This window comes from Carcharodon carcharias, chromosome 14 (assembly GCF_017639515.1).
Source record: "Carcharodon carcharias isolate sCarCar2 chromosome 14, sCarCar2.pri, whole genome shotgun sequence".
NCBI classification, from domain to species: Eukaryota; Metazoa; Chordata; class Chondrichthyes; order Lamniformes; family Lamnidae; genus Carcharodon; species Carcharodon carcharias.
In genome coordinates, this window is record NC_054480.1 from 131,292,523 (window position 1) to 131,316,688 (window position 24,166).

General features: G+C 41.9%; 1 protein-coding gene across 1 annotated transcript; it reads left to right on the forward strand.

Moving 5' to 3' along the window:
• The first annotated feature begins 51 nt into the window (after nucleotides 1-51).
• LOC121287334 (thimet oligopeptidase-like) lies at nucleotides 52-22,910 on the forward strand. The gene is made up of 12 exons (XM_041205119.1): nucleotides 52-433; nucleotides 6,503-6,651; nucleotides 8,790-8,897; nucleotides 9,933-10,035; nucleotides 11,699-11,859; nucleotides 12,763-12,898; nucleotides 13,741-14,107; nucleotides 15,897-16,098; nucleotides 16,746-16,932; nucleotides 17,125-17,259; nucleotides 18,245-18,381; nucleotides 21,664-22,910. Exons 1-12 carry the CDS (start codon nucleotides 205-207, stop codon nucleotides 21,826-21,828), a joined length of 2,079 nt encoding a protein of 692 aa, XP_041061053.1. The 5' UTR covers nucleotides 52-204; the 3' UTR covers nucleotides 21,829-22,910.
• Nucleotides 22,911-24,166: the final 1,256 nt, after the last annotated feature.

Below are 24,166 nucleotides of genomic sequence, written 5' to 3' on the forward strand. Positions count from 1 at the left end.
AGAGAGATGACCAATAAGGGTGAGAGGGAGGCGGGACTTAGCCGTTGTTGTTGGCGAACGGCCGAGGTTTGAATGACAGCGTGACAGTCCAAGTTAGTCAGTCGGTAGACGGCAACGTGTGCGGCTCGATCAAACTGTTCCAAATCTCCCCTGATTGATCTATATTTATTTATATATATCTCACACTACACAAAATAAATCGCGATGTCTCCCACCGGCGAGCCTCTGACCAGCGGCGGCAGCGGGAGAGGAGACCCCGCAGGCCTTAACCATCTCCGCTGGAACCTGAGCAAGCAGCAAATGGAGCAGGAGGTTGAGGCCCTGATCCGCCGAACCAAGCAGGTGTACGACCGAGTCGGTTCACTGGATCTGGCCGAGGTGAACTACGAGAACACGCTGAAGGATCTGGCGGACATCGAGGTGGAATACACGGGTAAGGATGGGGGGGAAATGAGCATTGATGGAGGAAGGGAACCTCGTGGGTGAAGTTTGTAGGGGAGCCCCCTCCCCCTCTCCCTCTCTCCTCCTCCCCACCCCCCACTCTGGGCAGACTGGGGTAGGGGAGACCCCCCCACACTCCGGGCAGACTCGGGTAAAGGAGACACCCCCTCACTCTGGGCAGACTGGGGCAGGGGAGACCCCCCCTCACTCTCGGCAGACTGGGGCAGGGGAGACCCCTCTCATTGGGCAGAATGGGGTAGGGGAGATCCACTCCTCTGGGCAGATTAGGGGAGACCCCCCCCCCCCCCCCCCTCCCCTACACTCTGGGCAGACTGGGGTAGAGGAGACCCCCCCCCCCGGGCAGACTAGGGTAGGGGAGACCATCCCCACCCCCCTCTCGGCAGACTGGGGTAGGGGAGAACCCCCCTCACTCTGGGCAGACTGGGGTAGGGGAGACCCCCCTCATTTTGGGCAGAGCAGGGTAGGGGAGATACCCCCACTCTTTGGGCAGAGCGGGGTAGGGGAGATACCACCACTCTTTGGGCAGAGCGGGGTAGGGGAGATACCCCCACTCTTTGGGCAGAGCTGGGTAGGGGAGATACCCTCACTCTTTGGGCAGAGCTGGGTAGGGGAGATACCCTCATACTTTGGGCAGAGCTGGGTAGGGGAGATACCCTCACACTTTGGGCAGAGCGGGATAGGGGAGATACCCTCACACTTTGGCAGAGTTGGGTAGGGGAGATACCCCCACACATTGGACAGAATGGTGTAGGGGAGACACCACCCTTTGGGCAGAGTGGGGTAGGGGAGACCCCACTTCCCTGCCTTTCCCCAGTAGCCTTGCAATTTTTTTCCTTTTTCAGATAATTCCTGGAAAAAGAATCCCAAAAGATTTGTTAGTTTGGAAATTATGTCAACCATGATTGATACATCTCATAAAATGATATCAAATTCCATTGTTAACAAAAAGAAAGCTTTCCTTTTTAGTTAACTATTTTTACTGGGACAGCAGATTGAGTGCTACTGTTCATGGAATCACACAGCACTGAAGAAGGCCCTTCTTGCCTGTGCTGGCTGTTTGAAAGAGTTGTCCCATTAGTCCCACCCCCTGTTCTTTCCCCCAAATCCCTGCAATATTTTTTGTTTTTCAAGTTCCCATTTGATAAACACAGTTGAATCCAGTTCCAACACCCTTTCAGAATTCATCATTACATATCATCATAACTTACTGTAGAAAAAGAATTCTCATCATATGCTCCCTGGTTCTTTTGCCAATTATCTTAAATCTGTGTCCTTTGATACCTTACCTGCTGGTGAAAACATTATTCCATATCCAGCCTATCAAAATCCTTTATAATTTTGAACATCCCTATTAAATTTCCCCTTAATCTCTGCCTTAATGAGAACAAATCCAGTTTCCCTATTCTGAAGTCCATCATCCCTGTTACTATATGAATAAATCTCCTCTTCCAAGTTCTTCACAATTCCTATTGTGTAGTGTCCAGAATTGGCACCATACTCCAGCTGAGGCCGAACCTAGTGATTTAAGAACATAAGAAATGGGAGCAAGAAAGACCATGTGACCCATAAAACTTTTAGCCTGTTTCACCAGTCTGTCCTCCCCACTATTTACCATATTTCCAAGCTTTGTGCCATCTGCAGACTTTGAAATTATGTCACTTCTTCTCAAGACAAGATAATTTGTATGTTACAAAGAATCGTGGATCTAATACTGATCCTTAGGGGATACTACAGTATAGTTTTCTCCCATCTGAAAAACAACTATTCAGTACTTTCTACTTCTTAGCCAATTTTGTATCCAATCTGCCACCAGCCCTTTAAATTCCATGGGCTACAATTTTGCTAACTAATCTATTATGTGGAACTTCATCGAATGGCCTTTGAAAGTCCATATACACATTGTCAACTGCAATAACTTCATCAACCGTCTTCATTGAAGAACTCAATCAAGTTTGTCAGACCACAAATTGTATTCTTCATAACCGTGTGGGCTGACATTTATTAAAATATACTCTTCCAAGAGACAATTATATTTTTCCTGAATTATTTTCTTTAGAAGTTGCCCCACCACTGATTTCAGACCATCTAGCCTATAGTTTATCCATCACTCTTGCTTTGAACAACTAGTCACTGTCCTCTAGAGCTTGAGAGATAAAACAAGGAAGAGAATTTTAAAATCGAGGCATTGCTTTACTAGAGCCAGTGTTGGGCAGCGCGCACAGGGGTGATGTGTCAACAAGACTTTGTGCGAGTAAGGAAACGGGCAGGAGAGTTTTGGATTACCTTAAGTTTACAGAGGTAGTAGATACGTTGGCGTGAATTTTCCAAAAATCCCTAGATTCTGGAAAGGTTCAATCAGACTGGAAAGTAGCAAATCAAGAAGGGAGGGAGGCAGAAAGCAGGAAACTATAGGCCAGATGGCTTGATGTCTGTCATGGGGAAGGTGTTAGAGTCGATCATTAAAGAGGTTATAGCTGGACACTTAGAAAAACACAAGGTAATTGGGAAGAGGCAGAATTGATTTTGTGGAAGGGAAATCATTTTAATCAATTTATTAGAGTTTTTTGAAGGAGTAACGTGCTGTGGATAAAGGGGAACCTGTAGACGTACTGTACTTGGATTTCCAGAAGGCATTTGATAAGGAGCCGCATCAAAGATTATTTCGGAAAATAAATGCTTATGGTATAGGAGTAACATATTAGCCTGGTTAGAAGTTTGACTGGTTAGAAGATTGACAGAGTATGCATAAATGGGTCTTTGATTGGCAATATGTGACAAGTGAAGTCCCACAAGGGTCTGTGCTGGGGCCTAACGTTTTACAATTTATATCAATGACAAATAAGGGGAGCGAAGGCATGGTAGGTAAATTTGCGGATGACACAAAGATAGGTAGGGAAGTATGTTGTGAAGAGTACATAAAGAGGTTGCAGACGAATATAGGTAAGTTGAATGAGTTGTCAAAAATCTGGCAGATAGAGTACAGTGCAGGAAAATGTGAAGTTGTTCACTTTGGCAGGAAGAACAAAAAAGCAGAGAATTACTTAAATGGAGAACAACTGCAGAATTCCGAGGTGCAGAGGATCCAGGTGTTCTCATACATGAGTCTCAAAAAGTTAGTATGCAAGTAACAGCATGTAGTCAAGAGGCTAATGGAATGCTATCTTTTATTACAAGAGGAATAGAACATAACTGAAGCATAACATCCTTACTTATATGCAGGGCATTGGTGAGACCGCATCTCGAATACTATGTACCAGTTTTGGTCTCCTTATTTAAGGAAGGATGTAAATGCATTGGAGGCGGTTCAGAGGAGGTTTACTAGATTGTTACCTGGATTGAGCAGGTTGTCTTATGAGGATGAGTTGGACAGGCTGGGCTTGTTTACACTGGAGTTTAGAAGAGTGAGGGGTGACTTGATTGAGGTATATGAGATTCTGAATGGTCTTGACAAGGTGGACATGGAAAGGATGTTTCCTCTTGTGGTTGAGCCCAGGATTAGGGGGCACTGTTTTAAAGTTAGGGGTCGCCCTTATAGGACAGAGATGAGGACACTTTTTTTCTGAGGATTATACGACTTTGGAACTCTCCAAGTGGAAGTGGAGGCGAAGTCATTGAATATTTTTAAGGCAGAGGTAGATAGATTCTTGCGAAATGAGGGAATCAAAGGTTATCGGGGATAGATGGGAACGTAGAACTAGAAACGTAAACATACCAGCCAAGATCTTCCTGAATGGCAGAGCAGGCTCGAGGGACAAAATGGCTTACTTGTGCTCCTATTTCATATGCTGAGATGTAGACTCTAGTGCAGACAGAGTTGGGCTTCTCTAATAGCTCCTAATGTTGAATATGTTTCTGACACTTGCTGTTTAGATTTTAAAGTAGCTGTGTCTGCTGGATCTGTATCCTACTTGATGACAAGGGGTGAAATCTGGAGGGGAAAAATAATAAAACTGACTTGTGTTGTTTCTTGAGCGATGGGTGAAAGTCAGTTGCTCTCTACGTTTATTGTGTGATAATGACTATCCGCATGCAGTTTATAACAGAAATACTTCCTATAAAACTGAAATATTGTCCTGTATTTCTAGCTGGGAAGATAATCTAAAAGCTCACTAGTGACTTTCACACATGAGCTTTTAGGTTGTGCTTGCTCATGGAGACATTAATAGCAGTGGAATATAGTACAGCAAACTCCTTGGGGAATGATTTATAAATTAACAATGTGGCAAGGCTACACACTGTACTGAACTCAGTATTTCCTGAATCTGTGGTTGATGATCTGTTGTCTTTTATGTCAGCAGCTCATTGTTGAGGCTTGTACATAAAGATTGATGAACCAGAAGGTAGCCAATGCACATGGAATCAAACACTACAGTAATTCACAGAGATAAAGAGGGGGGTAAAATCACAGTTAAATATATTCAACCACTGTGACACCACTTGGACGAATTTATATTTTTGTTCAATGCCTTAAATGCCAATTGACCAAGATAAATCCCTTTTTATTTTCAGCTTTTTTATTGTTCTAATTACAGAGACTGATCTGCAAACCATGTGATGGAAAACTCCACTTTTCTGATAACTTCTAAATAAAATTCTATAAGCTGAATGGGGGTGATTGAGGAACATGTCACATTTTGTCTGAACTGACAATGAAGCATAAACAAATTTCTCTGGTGGCCCCTTCAAACTGACCGTTGTATCTAGAAACTACTGGTCAGAGCGCTACGTATTGTGGAAAAGCCTTTGTAAGCAGATGTAAGCAATAGTCCAAACATTCAGCAGTTTTGTGTGGGAATAGCTGCTGACTGGAGGCTTTACCTTACTCTCTCCCTGGCTTTGTTGGACTAATAATTCTGAGGTTATGTCAGTTTTCACAATGGTACAGTAGAACCTAGAGGTCACACCAAAAGTAATGAACTGTCTAGTCAACTAAACACATTGTATACATTCATGGAAGAGTTCAGTATAATTGCATTTTTAGGAAATTAAGTTTCAACTATTAATAATATGTGTAAATTGAAATAATAATTCTGCTATAAAATTCTTTTCAATGTTTTATCTTTAAAAAATCATTATGATTATTTCCTTTGTAAGAAAGTCTGCTCCAGCTGCCATCCCAGTAAGGCATGTTGGAAAGTGTGTATGTGGATGTTAGGTGAGGATGAGACCGGGTTGTATTGTGATGCCTTTTACAGTGCCATAGGAACACAGAAAGAACATAAAAAGAAAGCCTGTGGATTTTTACAACAACAACTTGTATTGATAGAGTGCCTTTAACATAATAAAACGACCCAAGGTTTCACAGGAGTATTATGGAACAAAGTTTGACATTGAGCCACGTAAGGTGATGCTTGGTCAAAGAGGTAACTTCTAATGAGTGTCTTAAAGGAAGAAAGAGAGGCAGAGAGATATGAGGAGGGAATTTCAGAGCTTAGGGCATAGACAGTTGAAGGAACATCTGCCAGCGTTGGAATGATTAAATCAAGAATGCTCAAGAGACCGGAATTGGAGAAGCATAGAGATCAGGGGGTTGTAGGGATAAAGGAGATTAGGACAGGTGAGGCCATGGAGTGATTTGGAAACAAGGATGAAAATCTTAAAATTGAGGTGTTGCTGGGAGCCAATGTAGATCAGCAAACATTGGTGATCATTGAGTGGGTCTTGGTGTGACTTAGGACACAGGCAGCAGAGATTTGAATGACCTCAAGTTTGCAGAGGATAGAACGTGGGAAATTGCAGGAGTGAATTGGAATAATGGCTTTAGAGGTAACAAAGGCACGGATGAGGCTTTCAGCAGCAGATAAACTGAGGCAACATTTAAGTTGGACAGTGTGGCAAATAGCAATCTTTTACCCCAATATGAATCAGTAGCTTTAAAATGAGAAGTAAAAATTCTGAAATACAGTAGAGGGGAAAGTAAAAGTGTCCTTCCTGATGTGCTTTATTAGATTGGAACTCCTCCTATCATCCTCTTTAGCAGTGACATTGATCTGCTAAACATGTTCCTTCAGACACTGAGACTTGCTGTTTGATATTTCAGTGCAACGGAATATTCTAGATTTCCCCCAGCATGTTTCTCCTTGCAAAGACATTCGGACTGCAAGCACCGAGGCAGATAAACAACTGTCGGAGTTTGATGTGGAAATGAGCATGAGAGAAGACGTCTACAAAAGGATTGTCGCTCTCCAGGTGAGAATTGATACTAGCTAAATAAAGAGGAGAGAAGCTGGTGTGTGAAATGACAACATTTTTCAGATCACTTCTATCTCCCAGGATTCCTTCTGACACAGTTTTAGAATATTAGTTTAAAAATTGTGGGTAGAGCATTTCTTGCAGTTGCAACCATGATTGACCTCAGCTCCTCAAGCTAAATTGAAGAAAAGAAAATCAAAATGCCTGCTCCTGATGACTCCTGCTACCAAATGCTTATGTGTGAACCTCTTTCAGGACAGGGTCAAATCTGTTGTGAAGTCCTCCACCGTTGAATAACTCAGCAACATTCACAATTTAGGGACATACTTAGAGAATGGGGATACAGTAGCAGAGTAGTTATGTTACTGCACTAATGATCTCCAGACATGAGTTGAAATCCCACATCTGCAGTCGGGAAATTTAAAGTCAGTGAATTAACTAATCCTGGAATAAAAATTTAGCATCATTAACGGTAACCATGAAACTACCAGGTTTTAATAAGAATACATCTGGTTCACTAATGTCTTTTAGGGAAGGAAATCTGCCATCCATACTCAGTTTGACCAAATGTGATGGAACCCATGGGAATGTAGTTGACTTATCTCATCTCATTTCAGATGGAAGTTGAGAGTTGTCACAAGGGCAATTAGGGCTGGGTCATGAATGTTGGCCTTGCCAGCAATGCCCTCTATCCCGTGAATGAATTAAATCACCTGACAGTAGTGAAACCTCCCCTGCGGTATAACGCAGCTCCTTTGGGAGACAAGGATCAGATATTTTTGGGGGGCTGAAATTGTGAGCATAGTTATTGACCAGTTAGGGTTAAATTGTTCCAATATCAGATACCATAATTATTCATGTTTCTGAGATCACGAGTATCACGACTAACTGTCCCATCGCATTCTTTTTTGTTGAAAAATATACTTTATTCATAAAATATCTGGAAGAACATTCCAAACCATTTCAAAATCACCATCACATAAGTACAATCAGATTCAACTTCTATACATAGATCACAAGATGCATCAATACAATCAATGAATATTACAATAATTTCAATATGGTCAATGCAGACAATCAGGCAAAGGTATTGGAGTTATCCATATACATCATGTTGCACTCTGAGGTGCTTCAATACATTTATAATACAATTAGTATTCAATGCAGACATTCATTTTGAGTTGTACAGCCCGAGGGGCTCTAAACAGTTCCCAGCCACTCGATGCTCTATGGCAGAAAGGTCTTAGACAGCGACCTTTCCCCATTGTGCCTTTGCAGCGGCTGTCTCAAGCTTTAGTGCGTCCCTCAGCACATAGTCCTGGACTTTAGAATATGCCAGTCTGCAACACTCGATTGGGGACAACTCTTTGCGCTGGAAGACCAACAAGTTTCGGGCAGACCAAAGAGCACCTTTCATCGGTGACCCATCGCATTCTTTGTACTTTTCGAACTGGCCGACTCACTGCAATCCCATCAAATAGAGAACACTCTGAAAATGTTGGCTTGCCTGAGTTGGTAGCACATTTTGCTTCTACATTAGAAGGTTCTGGGATTCACTAACACACCAGGTCTTGATCTAGGTTGGCATTCCTGTGCTGTACTGAGCGAATGCTGCATTGTTGGCGGTGTCATTCTTTAGATGAGATGTTAAATTGAGGCCTTCTTTGGATGTTTGAATATTTAAGATCTTAATTGCATATTTGAAGAACCTAAAGTTCTCCTGATTTGTTGGCTTTCGTTTCTTCATCAAACAATACAACAAAGAAACAAATTAACTGGTCATTCATCTTATTTTATTCCACTGCTGCAGAATGGCTTCCATCCTTTACATAACATACTTCAAAAGACATGTAAAATTTGACAGTGATTAGTGCAATCATTTGTAATTTCTTTCGCAAAAGATTTGCAGGAATTGTGTTATAAAATGGTTCATCTTGCAAATATCTCTAGAAATGCCATGTTATTTGGAAGTGAGATGTTCTAACTTTTCTGGCAGACTAATCACAATAGGAATCAAGAATCATGTTTGCATACACTCACAGATCTTTTTCCCATTTAATTAGAAGGAAAACATATATACTTGAGATAATTTCTTGCTGCTGTGGCTGCATCACTCTGGGGGCTTGTTCTTCCAGGATAATTGTCAGGCGGAAGACCTACGGCCAGAGGCTAGGCGCTACATGGAAAGGCTATTGAAACTGGGAAAGAGGAATGGACTCCACCTGTGTAAAGATAAGCAAGATGTAAGTAGCTGTAAAATGGCATTTGTAGATGGGTACCCAACCACAATGGAATGCTGAAAATACATAGTGGGGTCAATATTAAACTTCCTACAACTATCAGGTTGCTGGTGTTAAAAAAAATTAAAAATCGGAGATTGTGTCACTAACCTAAATTTATGTGCGCGGCCCAATTATTATGGCAGTGAATAGCATGGCGTGTTTATGTGTCTTGTCTTGAAGTGATGGGACACTTCATCTTAATGTTAAACCAATGCAGCTGGGAGCCTGGTTTTAAACTTGACAGTTGCCAGCCAGGTTTCCTAAGCAGAATGGATACAGGAGCAGCTGGCTACAACGGCCAGGAGGAGCAGGAGAGCATTCATCCCACCCCCTCAGAGTCCATAGTCTGAATTCCAAGTCCTGATCTTTCCCTCCCAGTCCATTTCCGAGCTCTTTCTCCCTCCCTGTTCCAGCCTTGGGTGCTGACGTTAGTTTGTCTGAAATGTCTATTGACCCAACTGTCTCAGCCAATGAGTGGAGGCAGGGCAGGACTTAATACCAGCAGGACTTAAAGCCAATCAGTGGATTTTTTAAGCAAACAAAACAATGTTTACCTTCTCAGCAAACAGCAAAGAAATCAAATTCTATTTTGGGAGTTCACTTGAAAAGACTCTCTACAGTTCCAATAAACAGAGCTCTTGCATAAAAATCAATCCCAGTCACCTACAGCAATGCGGTTTCTGGTGCCTACTGAGACCATTTGACCGAGTTCGGAACAGAGATGCAACCTAGGGCCTTCTGGTTCATATGTTTAAGTATCATGCCATATATCCACTAGGTCTTTGGTGAAAATACAGCTTTTTATTTTTCGTCTAATGAATAGAAGTTTAGTTATGATGCCTTGATCTTTCAGTGGCTTCTAACACTGTATCTAAATAAACTCCTTATTCTAGAAGTGCAAAATACCCCCCTGGCCCCACTTTTCACTACCGCAAATCTCAGTAAACTATTAACTGCTAGTAAAAGGGCTGACTGCTCATTTATCCTGTGCTTTAGGAGATCAAAGCCATCAAGAAGAGAATCAGTACTTTATGTATAGACTTCAGCAAGAACCTGAATGAGAATACTACCTTTCTGGAGTTTTCACGGGATGAATTGGGTAAGAGATAAGTTACTGTGTGGATGAAAAACAGGATTGGAATTTGGCCTTGTAAATTGGAATGAAACTATGTCCATTGTGCAGCCAAATAGCTTTTAAGAAGAAGGCTATTGCCTTTGAGTTTGGGTATTTGGCTCTGAGATACAGCCTGTCACCATAAAGGTTTAATTGGTCTTTAGGCAGACTGATCTTGGATGAACATGGCACCAGGCTGTTTATTTATGGTTAGTCATGGCAATGATTCTCTTCTCCTTTGGAGGGGTGATGACAGAAATTGCCTGCCAAATATTAATGAAGAGGCATTGGAATAAAACCGTTCCCACATTCAGTGTTGCCATGGTGAGTTTCTGTTGTAGTTTTTAAAAATTGAGTAATTTTCTGAACATATTGTTTCTGCACAGAGTACTTGCTGAACTATTCTTCCCTGTTTAGCCATCATTTTAATATTTTGCCAATCTGCTGCTCATGTGATTAGGATTTCAATTTATCGCCTGAAATTACTCCCATCCATGCTGTCATCAGTTAAAGTATGTCATGATGTCTGCGTTGGCTCAGTGTTAGCACACATGCCTCTGAAACAGAATATTGTGGCTTCAAGCAACACTCCAGAAACTGGAGCACATCATCTAAAGTGTCATCTTTTGGATGAGGTTTTAAACAGAGGACCTATCTGCCCTCTCTGGTGGACATAAAAGATCCCATGGCATTAATCAAAGAGCAGGGAAGTTCTTCTGGTGTCCTCACCAACCTTTATCCCTCAACCATCAAAATTACTTCCTTGATTGTGATGTGGTTTGGGACTTCCTGATGGCACAAAAGACACTATATAAATACAAGTTCTTCCTTTATTGCTTATTACATCCTAATGTTGTACAGATCAACATTCTTTCTGCAGATGCAACTAATGACACAATCTAGAATTGCACTACTAGGTTTTTCATAGCTGAAATCAACAGAGAAAAATTCATGACTCGGCATTATACTTTGCTGAAACGCTGTAACTCCTGCTGCCGACCAGAAAGGCATCAGGTACAGTTGTGCATGCGCACTCGGGCCTTGTTGAAATGGTGACTGCAAGGTATCCTTGACTCTGCATGCCACTTTCTGCTTCCAAACCATTTATTATCCAATTTCTTTATTTTGCTAATTTTCTCCTTTAGGCTTGAAAGAGTAGGATTCTGTTGACATATGGTTCTTTGAATTCTTGAAACTCTCTGACACCTCACCTCTGTTCGTGTGAGTTAAAAAGAGTGTTTTGGTAGGCTGTCTTAACATAGGGGCATCGCAGCCAAGCCCAAGTTCATCCTCTTTCGACATTTCTAACAGCATTCTTTTAGGCAGGGTTGTTTGGATAATGATCATGCTGGCATCTTGGCTTGTCTTCCTTTTTTCCCCCATTATTTTCCCATAGGGATATTGAGGTTTACTGTAGTCCTGATTGAGTTCAGATAATTCAATGCAGACTGGGAATTAAGCAGAGACGTTTTTGGCCTCTCTGAATGAGTTAGAAGCTGCGTTTACAAGCTTAGCCAGAAGGGATGCATCTCAATTTCTCATTTCAATCTGTAATCAGTGATGATTAATAAGTGATATGAATGGCTTTGTTTCGTCTGAAAGATTTTCACTCAGTCATGTTGATTATATTAATATATTGTGTGACTAGGTGGCCTCCCTGATGACTTTATCAGTAGCCTGGAGAAAGCTGACAATGGGAAGCTGAAGGTAACTCTAAAGTATCCCCACTACTTTCCCTTAATGAAGAAATGTTATGTCCCAGAAACCAGGAAAAGGATGGAGCACGCCTTTAATTCCCGCTGCATGGAGGTGAGTCAAGCCAGTTTCTTGTGTTTTACACAGAATTTACAGTACAGAAACATACCCTTCAACCTTGGTTTATGCCAGGGTTTATGATCCACACAAACTTCCTCCCACTCTATTTACTTAATCTCACCCATCAACATATCTTTCTGATCCTTTCTCACTATGAATTTATCCAGCTCCCTCTTAAATACAGCTACACAATTCCCCTCAACCACTCTGCAGTGTAGTAAGTTCCATATTTTCACTTCTGAGTACAGAAATTTTATTTGAATTTATTATTAGTCTTAGCTCCATCTTTTTAATCCCAATACCTTGTCTTTTCTTTTTATCTCTTCCACCAAGTAAAACCCTATCTTTCTTTCTTTTCATATTTGAGTCATATATTGTTATGATATTTTCCGTATTTACACAATCTTCTTTCCTGAATGTTATTAATTGGTTCAGATCACTTCTTGACCTCCTCATCAGCTGAGAATATACCTAGGTTTATATATTGCAGCCAAGCCTGATCCGCAGAATCCAGTGTACTTTCCAACAGAAATCACTGGATTGTCATCAGCAGCAGGAAACTGGGCTGATTTCTGTTTTGTCTTCCACTTTCCCAGAGAAGAGAGGCTAATTGTTGCATCCCCAACTACTGTCCCAGCTGGGATCACCTAAGTTCATTCAAATAGGGGGTTCGAGTGTGGAATTTTGCTGGTCTGCATGGCTCAGTACCACATCATCTGATGCAGCTATTCACTGTAGAAGCTCAGCAGATATTTCCAACATATGATATTGTACAGATATCTCTGTTATTGCATTGAGGGTTAGTGGGCAGTTCAGCAAAATGATTCTACTCTTAAGAAATATTGCTTAGTGTTGGAAACAAAGTCAAAATGAAATAATTTTCTCTTCTTTGTCTAGGACAACACAAAAATCCTTAAAGAACTGGTGGAACTTCGTACGAAGAAATCTTGTCTTCTGGATTTTAAGACCCACTCGGATTTCATACTCGAAATGAACATGGCTAAGAATAGCAAAAATGTCAATATCTTTTTGGGTAATGAATGTCAGTTTACAACTAAGCGCTTACCTTGGGTGAAGTGAGTTAACACAGGGTCTTTTTGTCTTGAGGATTCACATTTGAAACCAGCCCCGCCTGATGGGATGAAAGCCTTTGCATTCTGTTAGCTAGAAGGGCTCTTCATAAAATTAACGTACTCAGTCTAGTTCCATTTTTAGTGGGTTTAATACCGTGCCATGGAACTATCCAAAAATTGGCACTCTTGAGCAAAGGATTGCTGTTGTTGAAAATTATTTTTAAAAATTTGCCGTGGTGCAAAAGTTGGGTGCTCTTAGCAGTTGGAATTGTTAGTAGGCACATGTGAGGTAAGGGTTGGATTATGTTGTGTCCTAAAATTAAATCATCTGCCTACAATCTGGACTGTTATAAAAGTTGGCTTGAATGAGAAAAGAAATAATGGAGGCAATTTTAACTACTCATCTGGTAGAAATGGGATAATACTGCTTTCAAAAATCATAGGAATTCACTAACTGCCCCTTTCCCACCTGCTGCCATTTTGGTTGGGGTTAGTCCATTGAAACCTGTTTTAAGTGGCCTGTCCAGCAGGCCTTAAAGAGATCCGCTGCAAGCTGTTTCTGAAAAATCATGGTTTTGAAATTTTCAGTTTGATTGGTTTACTTCTAACTTTTGTGGGTCAGAAGGATGTTCCGAACCACCACTTCCCCGTCTGCACCAACATTCCTGACCAGTGCGCACTGAAACAGTCACTCAGAGCTCACTGGGAATGGGCAAATGAAGCTTGAGCCTCATGCAGAGGAGATCTACATCCACCTGGGAACAATATCAGTACTTATAAACCTTTCAAATTCATATTTTAGATGAACTAGCACGGAAGCTGAAACTACTTGGTGACGAGGAGAGGGCGGTCATCTTAGACCTGAAGAAAGAAGAGTGTGAGAAGCGAGGGCTGGATTTTGATAATATTATAAATGCCTGGGATCTGCGCTACTACATGAACCAGGTGGAGGAATTGAAGTATTCTGTGGATCAGAATCTGCTAAAGGAATATTTTCCGATGGAAGTTGTAACTTCTGGCTTACTGGGAATCTACCAGGAGCTGCTGGGATTGACCTTTCAGCTCATTGAGGACGTGCCTGTGTGGCATGAGGATGTAAAACTGTACTCAGTGAAAGACACGGCAACTGGAGAATTGATGGGACAATTCTATTTAGATTTATATCCAAGGTGATTCCTTAATCTATTAAGGAGGGAATATAATTGTTCAAAAACAGATAGCCTTTCATCAAGTTACAGTTCATTAAGATGTTCCTCTAATACTATTAAAATATCTTGCCTGGGTGAAAAGCACTGCCCACTGTGAAACCGATCAATATGGACTAGAAAGTCTTGCGTTTGATCCCTGGTCATTGCTGAGTTAGCTTATGTCAACTTGGTCAGTAGATGGAACAGCACAGTTAGTCTCAGTGCCTCTAGACTAAGGAGCAGAAAAAAATAAATCAATGGGGTTCCTGTCCCTGATTAGTATCCAGTGACTCTTATTGGACTTTGCATGTATGGGTGTTATTGAAAGAACTTATATGACCTCTCAAACGTCCCAAAGTGCTTCACATACAATAACTTCTTGTTGAAGTGCAATCATTGTTTTGTAAGCATAAGTGTTAGCTAATTGATGCACGGTTATAGAATCAGAGTACTACAGCACAGAATGAGGTCATTCAGCCATTGAATCTGCCAGATCTTTCGAAGAGGAATTCAGTTGATCCCCCATCCCCGTTCTTTCCATAAGCCTGTAATTTTTTTCTTTCAAATATCTATCCAATTCCCTTTTGAAAACTACTACTAAATCTGCATCCATCAAGTACAATACCAGATTGTAACCACTTATGGAGTTAAGAAAGCTTTCCCTCATGCTGCCTCTAGTTCTTTGTCACTCACCTTAGATCTGTGCTTTCTGGTCATCAACACTTTGGCCACTGGAAACAGATTCTCTTTATTTACTCTACCTAAGCTCTTCAAATTTAAAAAAAAAATCACAGAACCTGAATGCCATTAAATCCTACCTACCTTGTATGATCTAAAGGTTGACAGCTGAGCTTGCCTTATTTCTTTCCTACTCGTTTTAATCTTGGGGTGTCCTGCCCTATGACTTCAGTTTCTCAGTTTAAAAAAAAAAGGAATAACTTTTTACTTACTCTGCAAAAGAAATACAGATTTTAAATAGGATAGGCATGGCTGCAGATCATATACTTATATCAAATTGTAAATGATGGGGATGGAGACAGTTTATCTTTTTTCTGTCTCCTACCAAATCCAATCAATCAAACTCACAAACAGCAATTAGATGAATGACAAGTTAGTTTTTCTTCAAATGGTTTTGATTGAAGACAGTTGACTGGGATTTCACAGCAGAATTGCAGACTGGCTAGGAGAACCTGTTTATGGTGCTAGGAAATCTCTTAACATTCACCTGAACCACTGAAACAGAGAGGATGTTTAAGTTCTGCTTATACCAAGACACCTCTCTCAGCACAGTGCTGAGATATCAGCTGGCATTGGGTGAACTCAGGATCGGACTGAGCTACGAACCCATGGTGGAATAGCCAGCAAGCACTCCCTCTATGTTTATAGATGAAGAATGGCCACTTAAGTACCGCGGTGGGGCTGCTGGCTTCAAGTAGCTAGTATCAAAATAGAAGATGAGAACAGAGAAAGGGTTCACTCGGGTCCAATAGCAATAGAGGAATTATATGCTAGTTGACAAGCTTTCTCTTGTATCCTTCCAAAAGTAGGGGAGTGATAAGTCAGGAGTCTTGAGATGTGGCAGTAATGCTTAAGTCTTGAGTCAATATAAATTCAACTTGCAGTTGACTGTAATCCAAGAATTAAATTCCATTCACACCTATTGTAAATAATACCAAATTAAAGTATGACTTTCATGAACTATTTGAGCCATGGGTATATTTACTTAGTTACCAATAGTAATCACAGAGGTGTTGATATACTTGTTTTACAGGGAGGGAAAGTATGGACATGCTGCCTGCTTTGGGCTTCAGCCAGGATGTTTGCTACCTGATGGTACAAGGCAGATTACAGTGGCTGCTATGGTGGCAAACTTCACCAAGCCGACTCCCAGTGCTCCATCATTACTTCAACACGATGAGGTTGAGACCTACTTCCATGAGTTTGGTCATGTGATGCATCAAATATGCTCCCAAGTAAGGACTTCTTACCCTCATGACTGCCATTATCCTTGCTGTTGCTGATATCAATGTTGTGAAATTCGGAAGTTCTTCTCTCAATTTCCTCCCCCCTATCTCTTGCTGTGCTGCTGCCCTTCAATCCCTTAGCTAGGCTGCCATTCACCATGTGTGCTAGACAATATTTATTGACAGGTTATTTCAGTTTGGAACATGCAACTGAGCCTGAACCTGATCTTATACAATGGTTATACATTTGCTTTCCAACAAAGGCCAACGGTTGACGGTTTGGAATGGGACCACTGACTGATTTTCTTTATACAGTTTTGCTGCCTTACACTCGTTCTTAAAGCTTGATTGTGCAAATGACCTAATCTTCCATTTTGTTTCTTGAGCTAACAGACTTCACTCTAGACAAGGACAGATAATAACTAACTGTTGTGGATCTTTAATGTATTCATTTTAATATTCTGTATGTTTCATATCTCAGACAGCTGAGGAGGACTTTGTTGAGTTGTCTGGGCTGGGTGTGCCTTTGTTGTATTTGAATCCAGTGCCTAGATAATGTCAGGCAGATTGCAGGATAAATTGTCCTCTGTACAGTTAAGCCGAATCCTGTGTTCCACGAAATGAGTTGATGCAGTGATCCTATTATTTTCTGACAGGCTGAGTTTGCCATGTTCAGTGGAACACATGTTGAGAGAGATTTTGTGGAGGCTCCATCTCAGATGTTGGAGAACTGGGTTTGGGAAAAGGAACCCCTACTCCGGATGTCCAAGCACTACAAGGATGGGAGCATGATTCCACAAGATCTGCTGGAAAAGCTCCTTAAGTCCAGGCTAGCTAACACCGGTAAATATTGGCACAATTTTTTACATCTGTGTAGCTTTACTGTAAATTAAGAAGTGAGTAAATAGACTTTTTTTTAAATTTGAGTTGACTTGCTTTTCATCTTTGCAGGCATTCTGGTCATAGATTTTTCAATTTTTGCATTGATGTTGTGCAAAGGAACTTACAAACAATTTTTCTATCTTTATTCAACAGGTCTCTTTAATTTGCGACAGATAGTTTTGGCGAAGGTTGACCAATCACTACACATGTGTACGAACAAGGATGTGGATGCTAAGGAAGAGTACGCTAGGCTATGTAAAGAGATAATGGGAGTTCCAGCAACACCAGGTAACGAAAAAGAAAAATTATTTTCTGCCATTGAAGCAAATGGCAGATAGGGAGGTACCACAATATGGAATAGCCATCCAGCTGAGAAGAACTGAGACCAATTGTCGTGTCCTCGCTGCTACTTTTGTCTGAAATGCAGAACTCTCCTGGTCTGTATTGTGTAGATGAAAGCAAAATACTGCAGATGCTGGAGATGTGAAACAAAAACAGAAATTGCTGGTAAAACTCAGCAGGTCTTGCATTATTTGTGGAGAGAGAAACTGACTTAACGTTTCAAGTCCAATATGACTTCTTCAGAACTGAAGAGAGGTAGGAAGGTGATGGGTTTTATGCTGTTGAAAAGTGGAGAGGGGCAAGTGGAGCAAAGCAGGTCAGGGATAGGTTAGAGAGTGGGAGAGATTAAATGCTTGGTGTCTTTAATATTATCATTACCATTTCTTTTTCCTTGTGTTCCATGACATATTTGTCATTCAATCTCCCCTGCCCTCTAACCTATCCCTGACTTTCTCATTCTCTTCACCTGTCCCTCCCCTCTTTTTCAATAGCATAAAACCCATCACCTTCCTACCTTTCTTCAGTTCTGAAGAAATCATATATTAGACTCGAAACGTTAACTTTATTTCTGTCTCCACTGCCAGACCTGCTGAGTTTTTCCAGCACTTCTGTATTGTATAGGCTCTGGCTTTGTCAACACAATCATCAACTGAGCTGCTATGTTGTTTGTTTTTCTGACCATTTCCCGTGCCCCCACCCCCTTCCCGCCACCTCACCCCATCGCTACAAGGAAGAGTCTCTGTGATCCGGTTAAACAATTAACCATTTTCAGTATGCATGTGCGTACCCAATCTGTATCCTAACACAAACCTGTCCAGATCTAACTTATGAAAATGTAAAAAAAAAGGCACTAAATATTGAAACACTGGCATAGGTATTTGAAAAGAATTCACATAGGTGAGATGATAATGTAATAGTATTTGCTTTTCAGGAACTAATATGCCAGCCACATTTGGACACCTGGCTGGGGGTTATGATGCCCAGTATTATGGTTATCTCTGGAGTGAGGTCTATTCAATGGACATGTTCTATACCCGATTTCGACAAGAGGGTGTCATGAGCTCAAAGGTACTGATCAATTTTTACCCAGAGTTTTAAAATAACCATTATCCAAATATCTGTAACCAGATTGTCCTTCCTAATTTTGCAAGATTGGTTACTAAATAGTGATTAGAAACAGGAACCCTGACTGATTTTTACCTTTTGTTTCATCTTCCCTCCCTAGCCCTGGCTGCTGAGCCAGGTTAGATTGTCTCCAGCACAAGTGAGCATCCTCCAGAATGGGGGAGAAGGACCGTAGAAATTTACAGCACAAAAGAAAGCTATTCAGCCCTCATTTGTGCTGATCCTTTACTGGAGCAATCCAAAACAAACCCCCCACCATCTATCTCCCCATAGCTCTGCACTTTCCTCAGCCTCAAAAATTTATCTAACTTTTCTTTGAAAAGATGTATTGGTTTCTAATGGAACCACTCTCTGTGACAAAGTATTTCATGCTCCAACAACTCTCTATAAGCAAAGAAATATTTCTAAACTCTTTCCTCACACTCAGTGACAGTTTAATGACCCTTATTACTGAGTCCCTAGTCAGAATCTTTACCAACGCACACTTCTAAAACGCTTCATAACCCTTTAAACATTTCTATTCTCTTTCTCTGCTCATTTTGAAACCCTTGAACATGTTAAAATTTTTAAAAACTGCACTATCTTTCCTTTGTCAGGTTGCATTCTAAATCTGTAGCCTGGTTGCAGTCGATGAACACAGTTGCATTAAACTTTTGTATCAATGCAAATCAGTTTGATGCACTATGGCATGAAAGTCACAATACTACCCTGTCAAGCCCCAATCTGAACATGTTAAAACCAAGTGATACAAGACCTTTCCTACCCCACCCTGCTTTCTTCCAGGAGGCTGTTTTACACCGGGTTTAGCATCATACGAAATATAACTCTGTGGTGCCAAGACAATTTTAAAAGGCACAGGTTTTTTGAATATCAAAGGACATGTGAATAATATGAGAAGTTGTAGCTGCGGTAGAAGATCAACCATGATTTTGTGACTAGTTGGATCTTCTAGGCACCTTATAAAATCATGAGAATTATTTTTAATGTTATGAAAAAAGCACGTAATGTAACTCCTATTCCCAGCATTATAAAAAAGTGTACATATATAGAATGCATAGCACAAGAATAGGCTATTCATCCCACTAGGTCCATGCTGGTGTTTATGCTCCACACCATCTCCTCCCACTCTACTTCATCTAACTTTATCAGCATATCCTTCCTCTTCTTTCCCCTGCTTGTGCTTTTCTAGCTTCCCCATGTTACTTGCCTCAACTATGCCCCATCTGGTGTAGTGGTATTGTCGCTGGACTGGTAATCCAGAGACCCAGGGTAATGCTCTGGGGACCCAGCTTTGAATCCTGCCACGGCAGATTTGAATCCTGCCACAGCAGATTTGAATTCAATAAAAAAATCTGGAATTAAAAGTCCAATGATGACCGTGAAACCGTTAAAAATGAGATGTCAACCTGGTGAAGCCATATCAAGAAACAGCTGAAGGCACTGGATACTGCAAAGGCAGTATCCCTGACAATATTCCGGCAGTAATACTGAAGACTTGTGCTCCAGAACTTGCCGCGCCCCTAGCCCAGCTGGTCCAGTACAGATACAACACTGGCATCTACCCGGCTATGTGGAAAATTAACCAGGTATGTCCTGTACATAAAAAGCAGGACAAATCCAACCCAGCCAATTACCGCCCTATCAGTCTGCTCTCGATCATCAGTAAAGTAATGGAAGGGGTAATCAACAGTGCTATCAAGTGGCACTAGGTTAGCAATAAACTGCTCACTGATGCCCAGTTTGGGTTCCACCAGGGCCACCCAGCTCCTGACCTCATTACAACCTTGGTTCAAACATGGACAAAACAGCTGAATTCCAGAGGCGAGATAAGAGTGACTGCCCTTGACATCAAGGCAGCATTTAACCGAGTGTGGCATCAAGGAGCCCGAGCAAAACTGGAGTGAATGGGAATCGGGGTAAAAGATCTCTGCTGGTTGAAGTCATACCTAGCACAAAGGAAGATGGTTGTGCTTGTTGGAGGTCAGTCATCTCAGTTTCAGGACATCACTGCAGGAGTTCCTCAGGGTCGTGTCCTAGGCACAACCATCTTCGGCTGCTTCATCAGTGACCTCCCATCATAAGGTCCAAAGTGGGGATGTTCGCTGCTGATTGCACAATTCACAACTCCTCAGATACTGAAGCAGAGTCCACGTCCAAATGCAGCAAGACCTGGACAATATCCAGGCTTGAGCTGACAAGTGGCAAGTAACATTCAAGTCAGGCAATGACCATCTCCAACAAGAGAGAATCCAGTCATCACTCCTTGATGTTCAATGGCATTTCCATCACTGAATCCCCCACTATCAACATCCTGGGGGTTACCATTGACCAGAAGTTGAACTGGACTAGCCATATAAATACTGTGGCTACAAGAGCAAGTCAGAGGCTGGGAATCGTGTGACGAGTAACTCACTTCCTGACTCCTCAAACCCTGTCCACCATCTACAAGGCACAAGTCAAGAATGTGATGGAATTCTCTCTACTTGCCTGGATAAGTGCAGCTCCTACAACACTGAAGAAGCGGGACACCATCCAGGACAAAGCAGTCCGCTTGATTGGCACCCCATCCACAAACATTCACTCCCTCCACCACCAATGCACAGTAACAGCAGTGTGTACCATCTACAAGATGCACTGCAGGAATTCACCAAGGCTCCTTAGATAGCACCTTTCAAACCCACGACCTCTACCGCCTAGAAGGACAAGGCCTCTACCGCCTAGAAGGACAAGGGCAGCAGATCGATGGGAACACCACCACCTGGAAGTTCCCCTCCAAGCCGCTCATCCTCCTGACTTGGAAATATATTGCCGTTCCTTCACTGTCGCCGGATCAAAATCCTGGAATTCCTTTCCAGCAGCATTGTGGGTGTACCTACACCACACGGACTGCAGCATTTCAAGAAGGCAGCTCACCACCACTTAAGGGCAACTAGGGATGGGCAATAAATGCTGGTCCAGCCAGCGAAGCCCACATCCCATGAATGAATTAAAAAAAGAAAAAATGTGCAGAGAGATTTGCTGGCAGCCGAGTCAATAGTTTAACGTTGGACTTGCTGGTTGCTCCTCGCACTTTTTACAGCTAACGCTCCCTGGTACAATATTATCACAGCCAAGACCTAGTTTTCCTTTGGGCTAGCTTATAATAAGTTAACTCTTAATGAAAGATCCTATTCACTTTTAAAAGAACCCCCCTAACCTACCCATTTTGTGCTTGTCCCTCTCTAGGTTGGCGTAGATTACCGAAACTTCATTCTTAAACCAGGTGGCTCTCTGGATGCCGAGGAAATGCTGAAAAGTTTCTTGGGGCGTGAGCCAAAGCAGGAGGCCTTCCTCCTGAGTAAAGGGCTGAGAATCGATCAAGACAAACACTCCGCCCCTTCTGCCTGTTGAGATTGTTCATTTCACTGTATATCGTGTGAGCGCTGATCTCCTTCCACTGTGCCACAGGAATCTCTCCTTATATCACCAATGGACTGGTCTCCAAATGGATTTTTTTCCAAAAGTGAATTTATTGCACAACTTCAGCAGGGCAATAGGTTAACCGGAGCTCCCTGAATTGTAGCAGAAACCTTGTTTTAAACCCAAAAGAAGTATGATAATTTAGGTGAAATCTTTTCAATTGTAATCTCTGCATAATCAATGAGGAAAAAGGTCTAAGAAATAAGCTCTTTTCACACAAATAGACCCTTCACTATAACAGTTACGTGGTGGAATTTCTTTCATCGACATGTCTGCTGGATTGCCTGTGTGCGAGGGCATTGAGTGTGGACAAGATTAGGCTTGTGATGCCCTCCAGATTAGTATAGCCTGCCACTGCTTGCTATCTACATTAACACGTAGACATAGCTTCTTGGGCAGAGGCAGCAGCATTCATGCCCATAGGAGAAATCGCCAAGTTTAGAAAGGATGACAGAAAGAATTTCCACATGTTGTTAGTAATAAATATTTACCTTTACAAAGCATCAAAAAAACATAATGTTAATGTGAACAAATCAATAGCTTAATATTAGAATGTAAATATTTAATTACAGGCAGTAAGTACATTTTAGTGTAAATGTACTTGTTTTCTACACATTTTTTCCCCCTTTGAGACTTGCTTCACGATAAAAAGAATATGCAGTGAGTGTTAATGGAATGTAGTTTCATTATATGACCTGGTGATTTCAAACCATTGGCAAAATTTCCTGATGGTCTACCCCATGTGCTATCGGGCCGCATAAACTAGGAATGTTCCCACTCTGTGTCCAGTTATCTGACCAGAACTGGAGACACTGCATTTGGCTTTTGAATCTGGTTTAGGAGGGGAGAAGTGGAGGTGTGGTGGGAAAATCCACCATTACCCCTGCACCTGATGGCTATCCACTAACCTTATTTGAAAATCTGATGCATGAGTAATGGGAGGAAAGCCTCTGCCACCTGTGGAATTGTATCTGAGCATGAGAATAAAGGCACAAAATAGGGAGGAAAAACAATTGGGTTTAATGGTGCATTATATTCCTTGGTGCTTTGGTCCCAGTGCAGTGCAATACGGGTGTGGGCTAGCTAATTATACGCGATGTTTGTTTACCATATTTATGCTTTGAATGCTTATCACACTAATTTTTAAAGGAAAATTAATTCAGTAATCAGGAATGACACTGCCCTGTATGGGAGGGTATTCCCAAACTTTGTGCCCAGGTTCACAATCTTAAGCTGTGCCTTGCTTGAGGATCACTTGGGTGTGTTCCAACACATTGGGTGGAATTTAATGCCCTCACCAATTTCAAGTTTTGTGGTTAGTGGGGTTGGGGGTGGTATCTACAGTCTTCCAGCCTTCACCCTGATTAAGTCTAGTGGGAAGGTCTGTGGACAGCCTTCCTGCCCTACTGCCTATTGAGGCCCTTAAGTGGGCAATCAGCACTAATTGCCCACTTAAGGGCCTCATTGCACTGCCGCTGGTATTAACCCAGTAGTAGGCAGGGGCTGGCTATGTGGGGAGCACAAACAAATCCTCGTTCAAAGGTACAGTGCCTAATTGAAGGACCCTGCATTGGGAAGTCCCGCCCTCCTGCCATCACTCACCTCTGGCCTGGGATCCAGCAATGATACTCAGCCTTGGATGGGTTTAGTACGGGCAGCAGCCACTGCCTTCTTGGTAGTGCTGCTGTTCAGTAGAACTGCTGCCCTCTGGCTGACAGCTCTTGGTGGCAGGACATCTGCCCCCGTGATCAAGGATTCTGGGGCAATTCTGCTTTCCAGTTAAGTGCCTGAATGGCACTTGGCGGACTTTCCCTAAAAGAGGTGATGTGGGTCTCTTGCTGGCTCTGCAGAAAGTGGACAAGACCCCCATCACCTCCATTAAATACCACCCACTGTGTTACAAAACGATGAGATAAATGTTTGTGGTCATCCATTCTCACTTGGTGAATTCCTGATTTCAGATTAATCAGTTGCTAAATATATTTTCACTAATCAGTGGACATTAGGATGACCATGTCTCCTTCGTGTTTTCTCACAAGAGGAGAGGGAGCAGCATTAAATCCCAGCTCTAGCAACCTTGCAAGTCACATGTGCTGCAGATTAAGCCCCAGAGACAAACTGAGCAGCTGGCGCCAAATGTCAAGTTCTTCTGCTTGCATAATGAGTGCAACTGACTATAAGGAAATGTATTCACCCTGGAAATGGATGGAAAAAGTTTTCTGTGCAAACAGTATCTACAATCTATAACCAACAAGAAAGAATTTTGTTA

Excerpts from the sequence above, each read along its gene's own strand:
- LOC121287334 (XM_041205119.1), top strand. The coding sequence starts at position 205 with ATGTCTCCCACCGGCGAGCCTCTGACCAGCGGCGGCAGCGGGAGAGGA. Across the intron at positions 10,036-11,698 it reads GTTTTCACGGGATGAATTGG|GTGGCCTCCCTGATGACTTT; the intron begins GTAAGAGATAAG and ends TTGTGTGACTAG. Across the intron at positions 12,899-13,740 it reads AAATGTCAATATCTTTTTGG|ATGAACTAGCACGGAAGCTG; the intron begins GTAATGAATGTC and ends TTCATATTTTAG.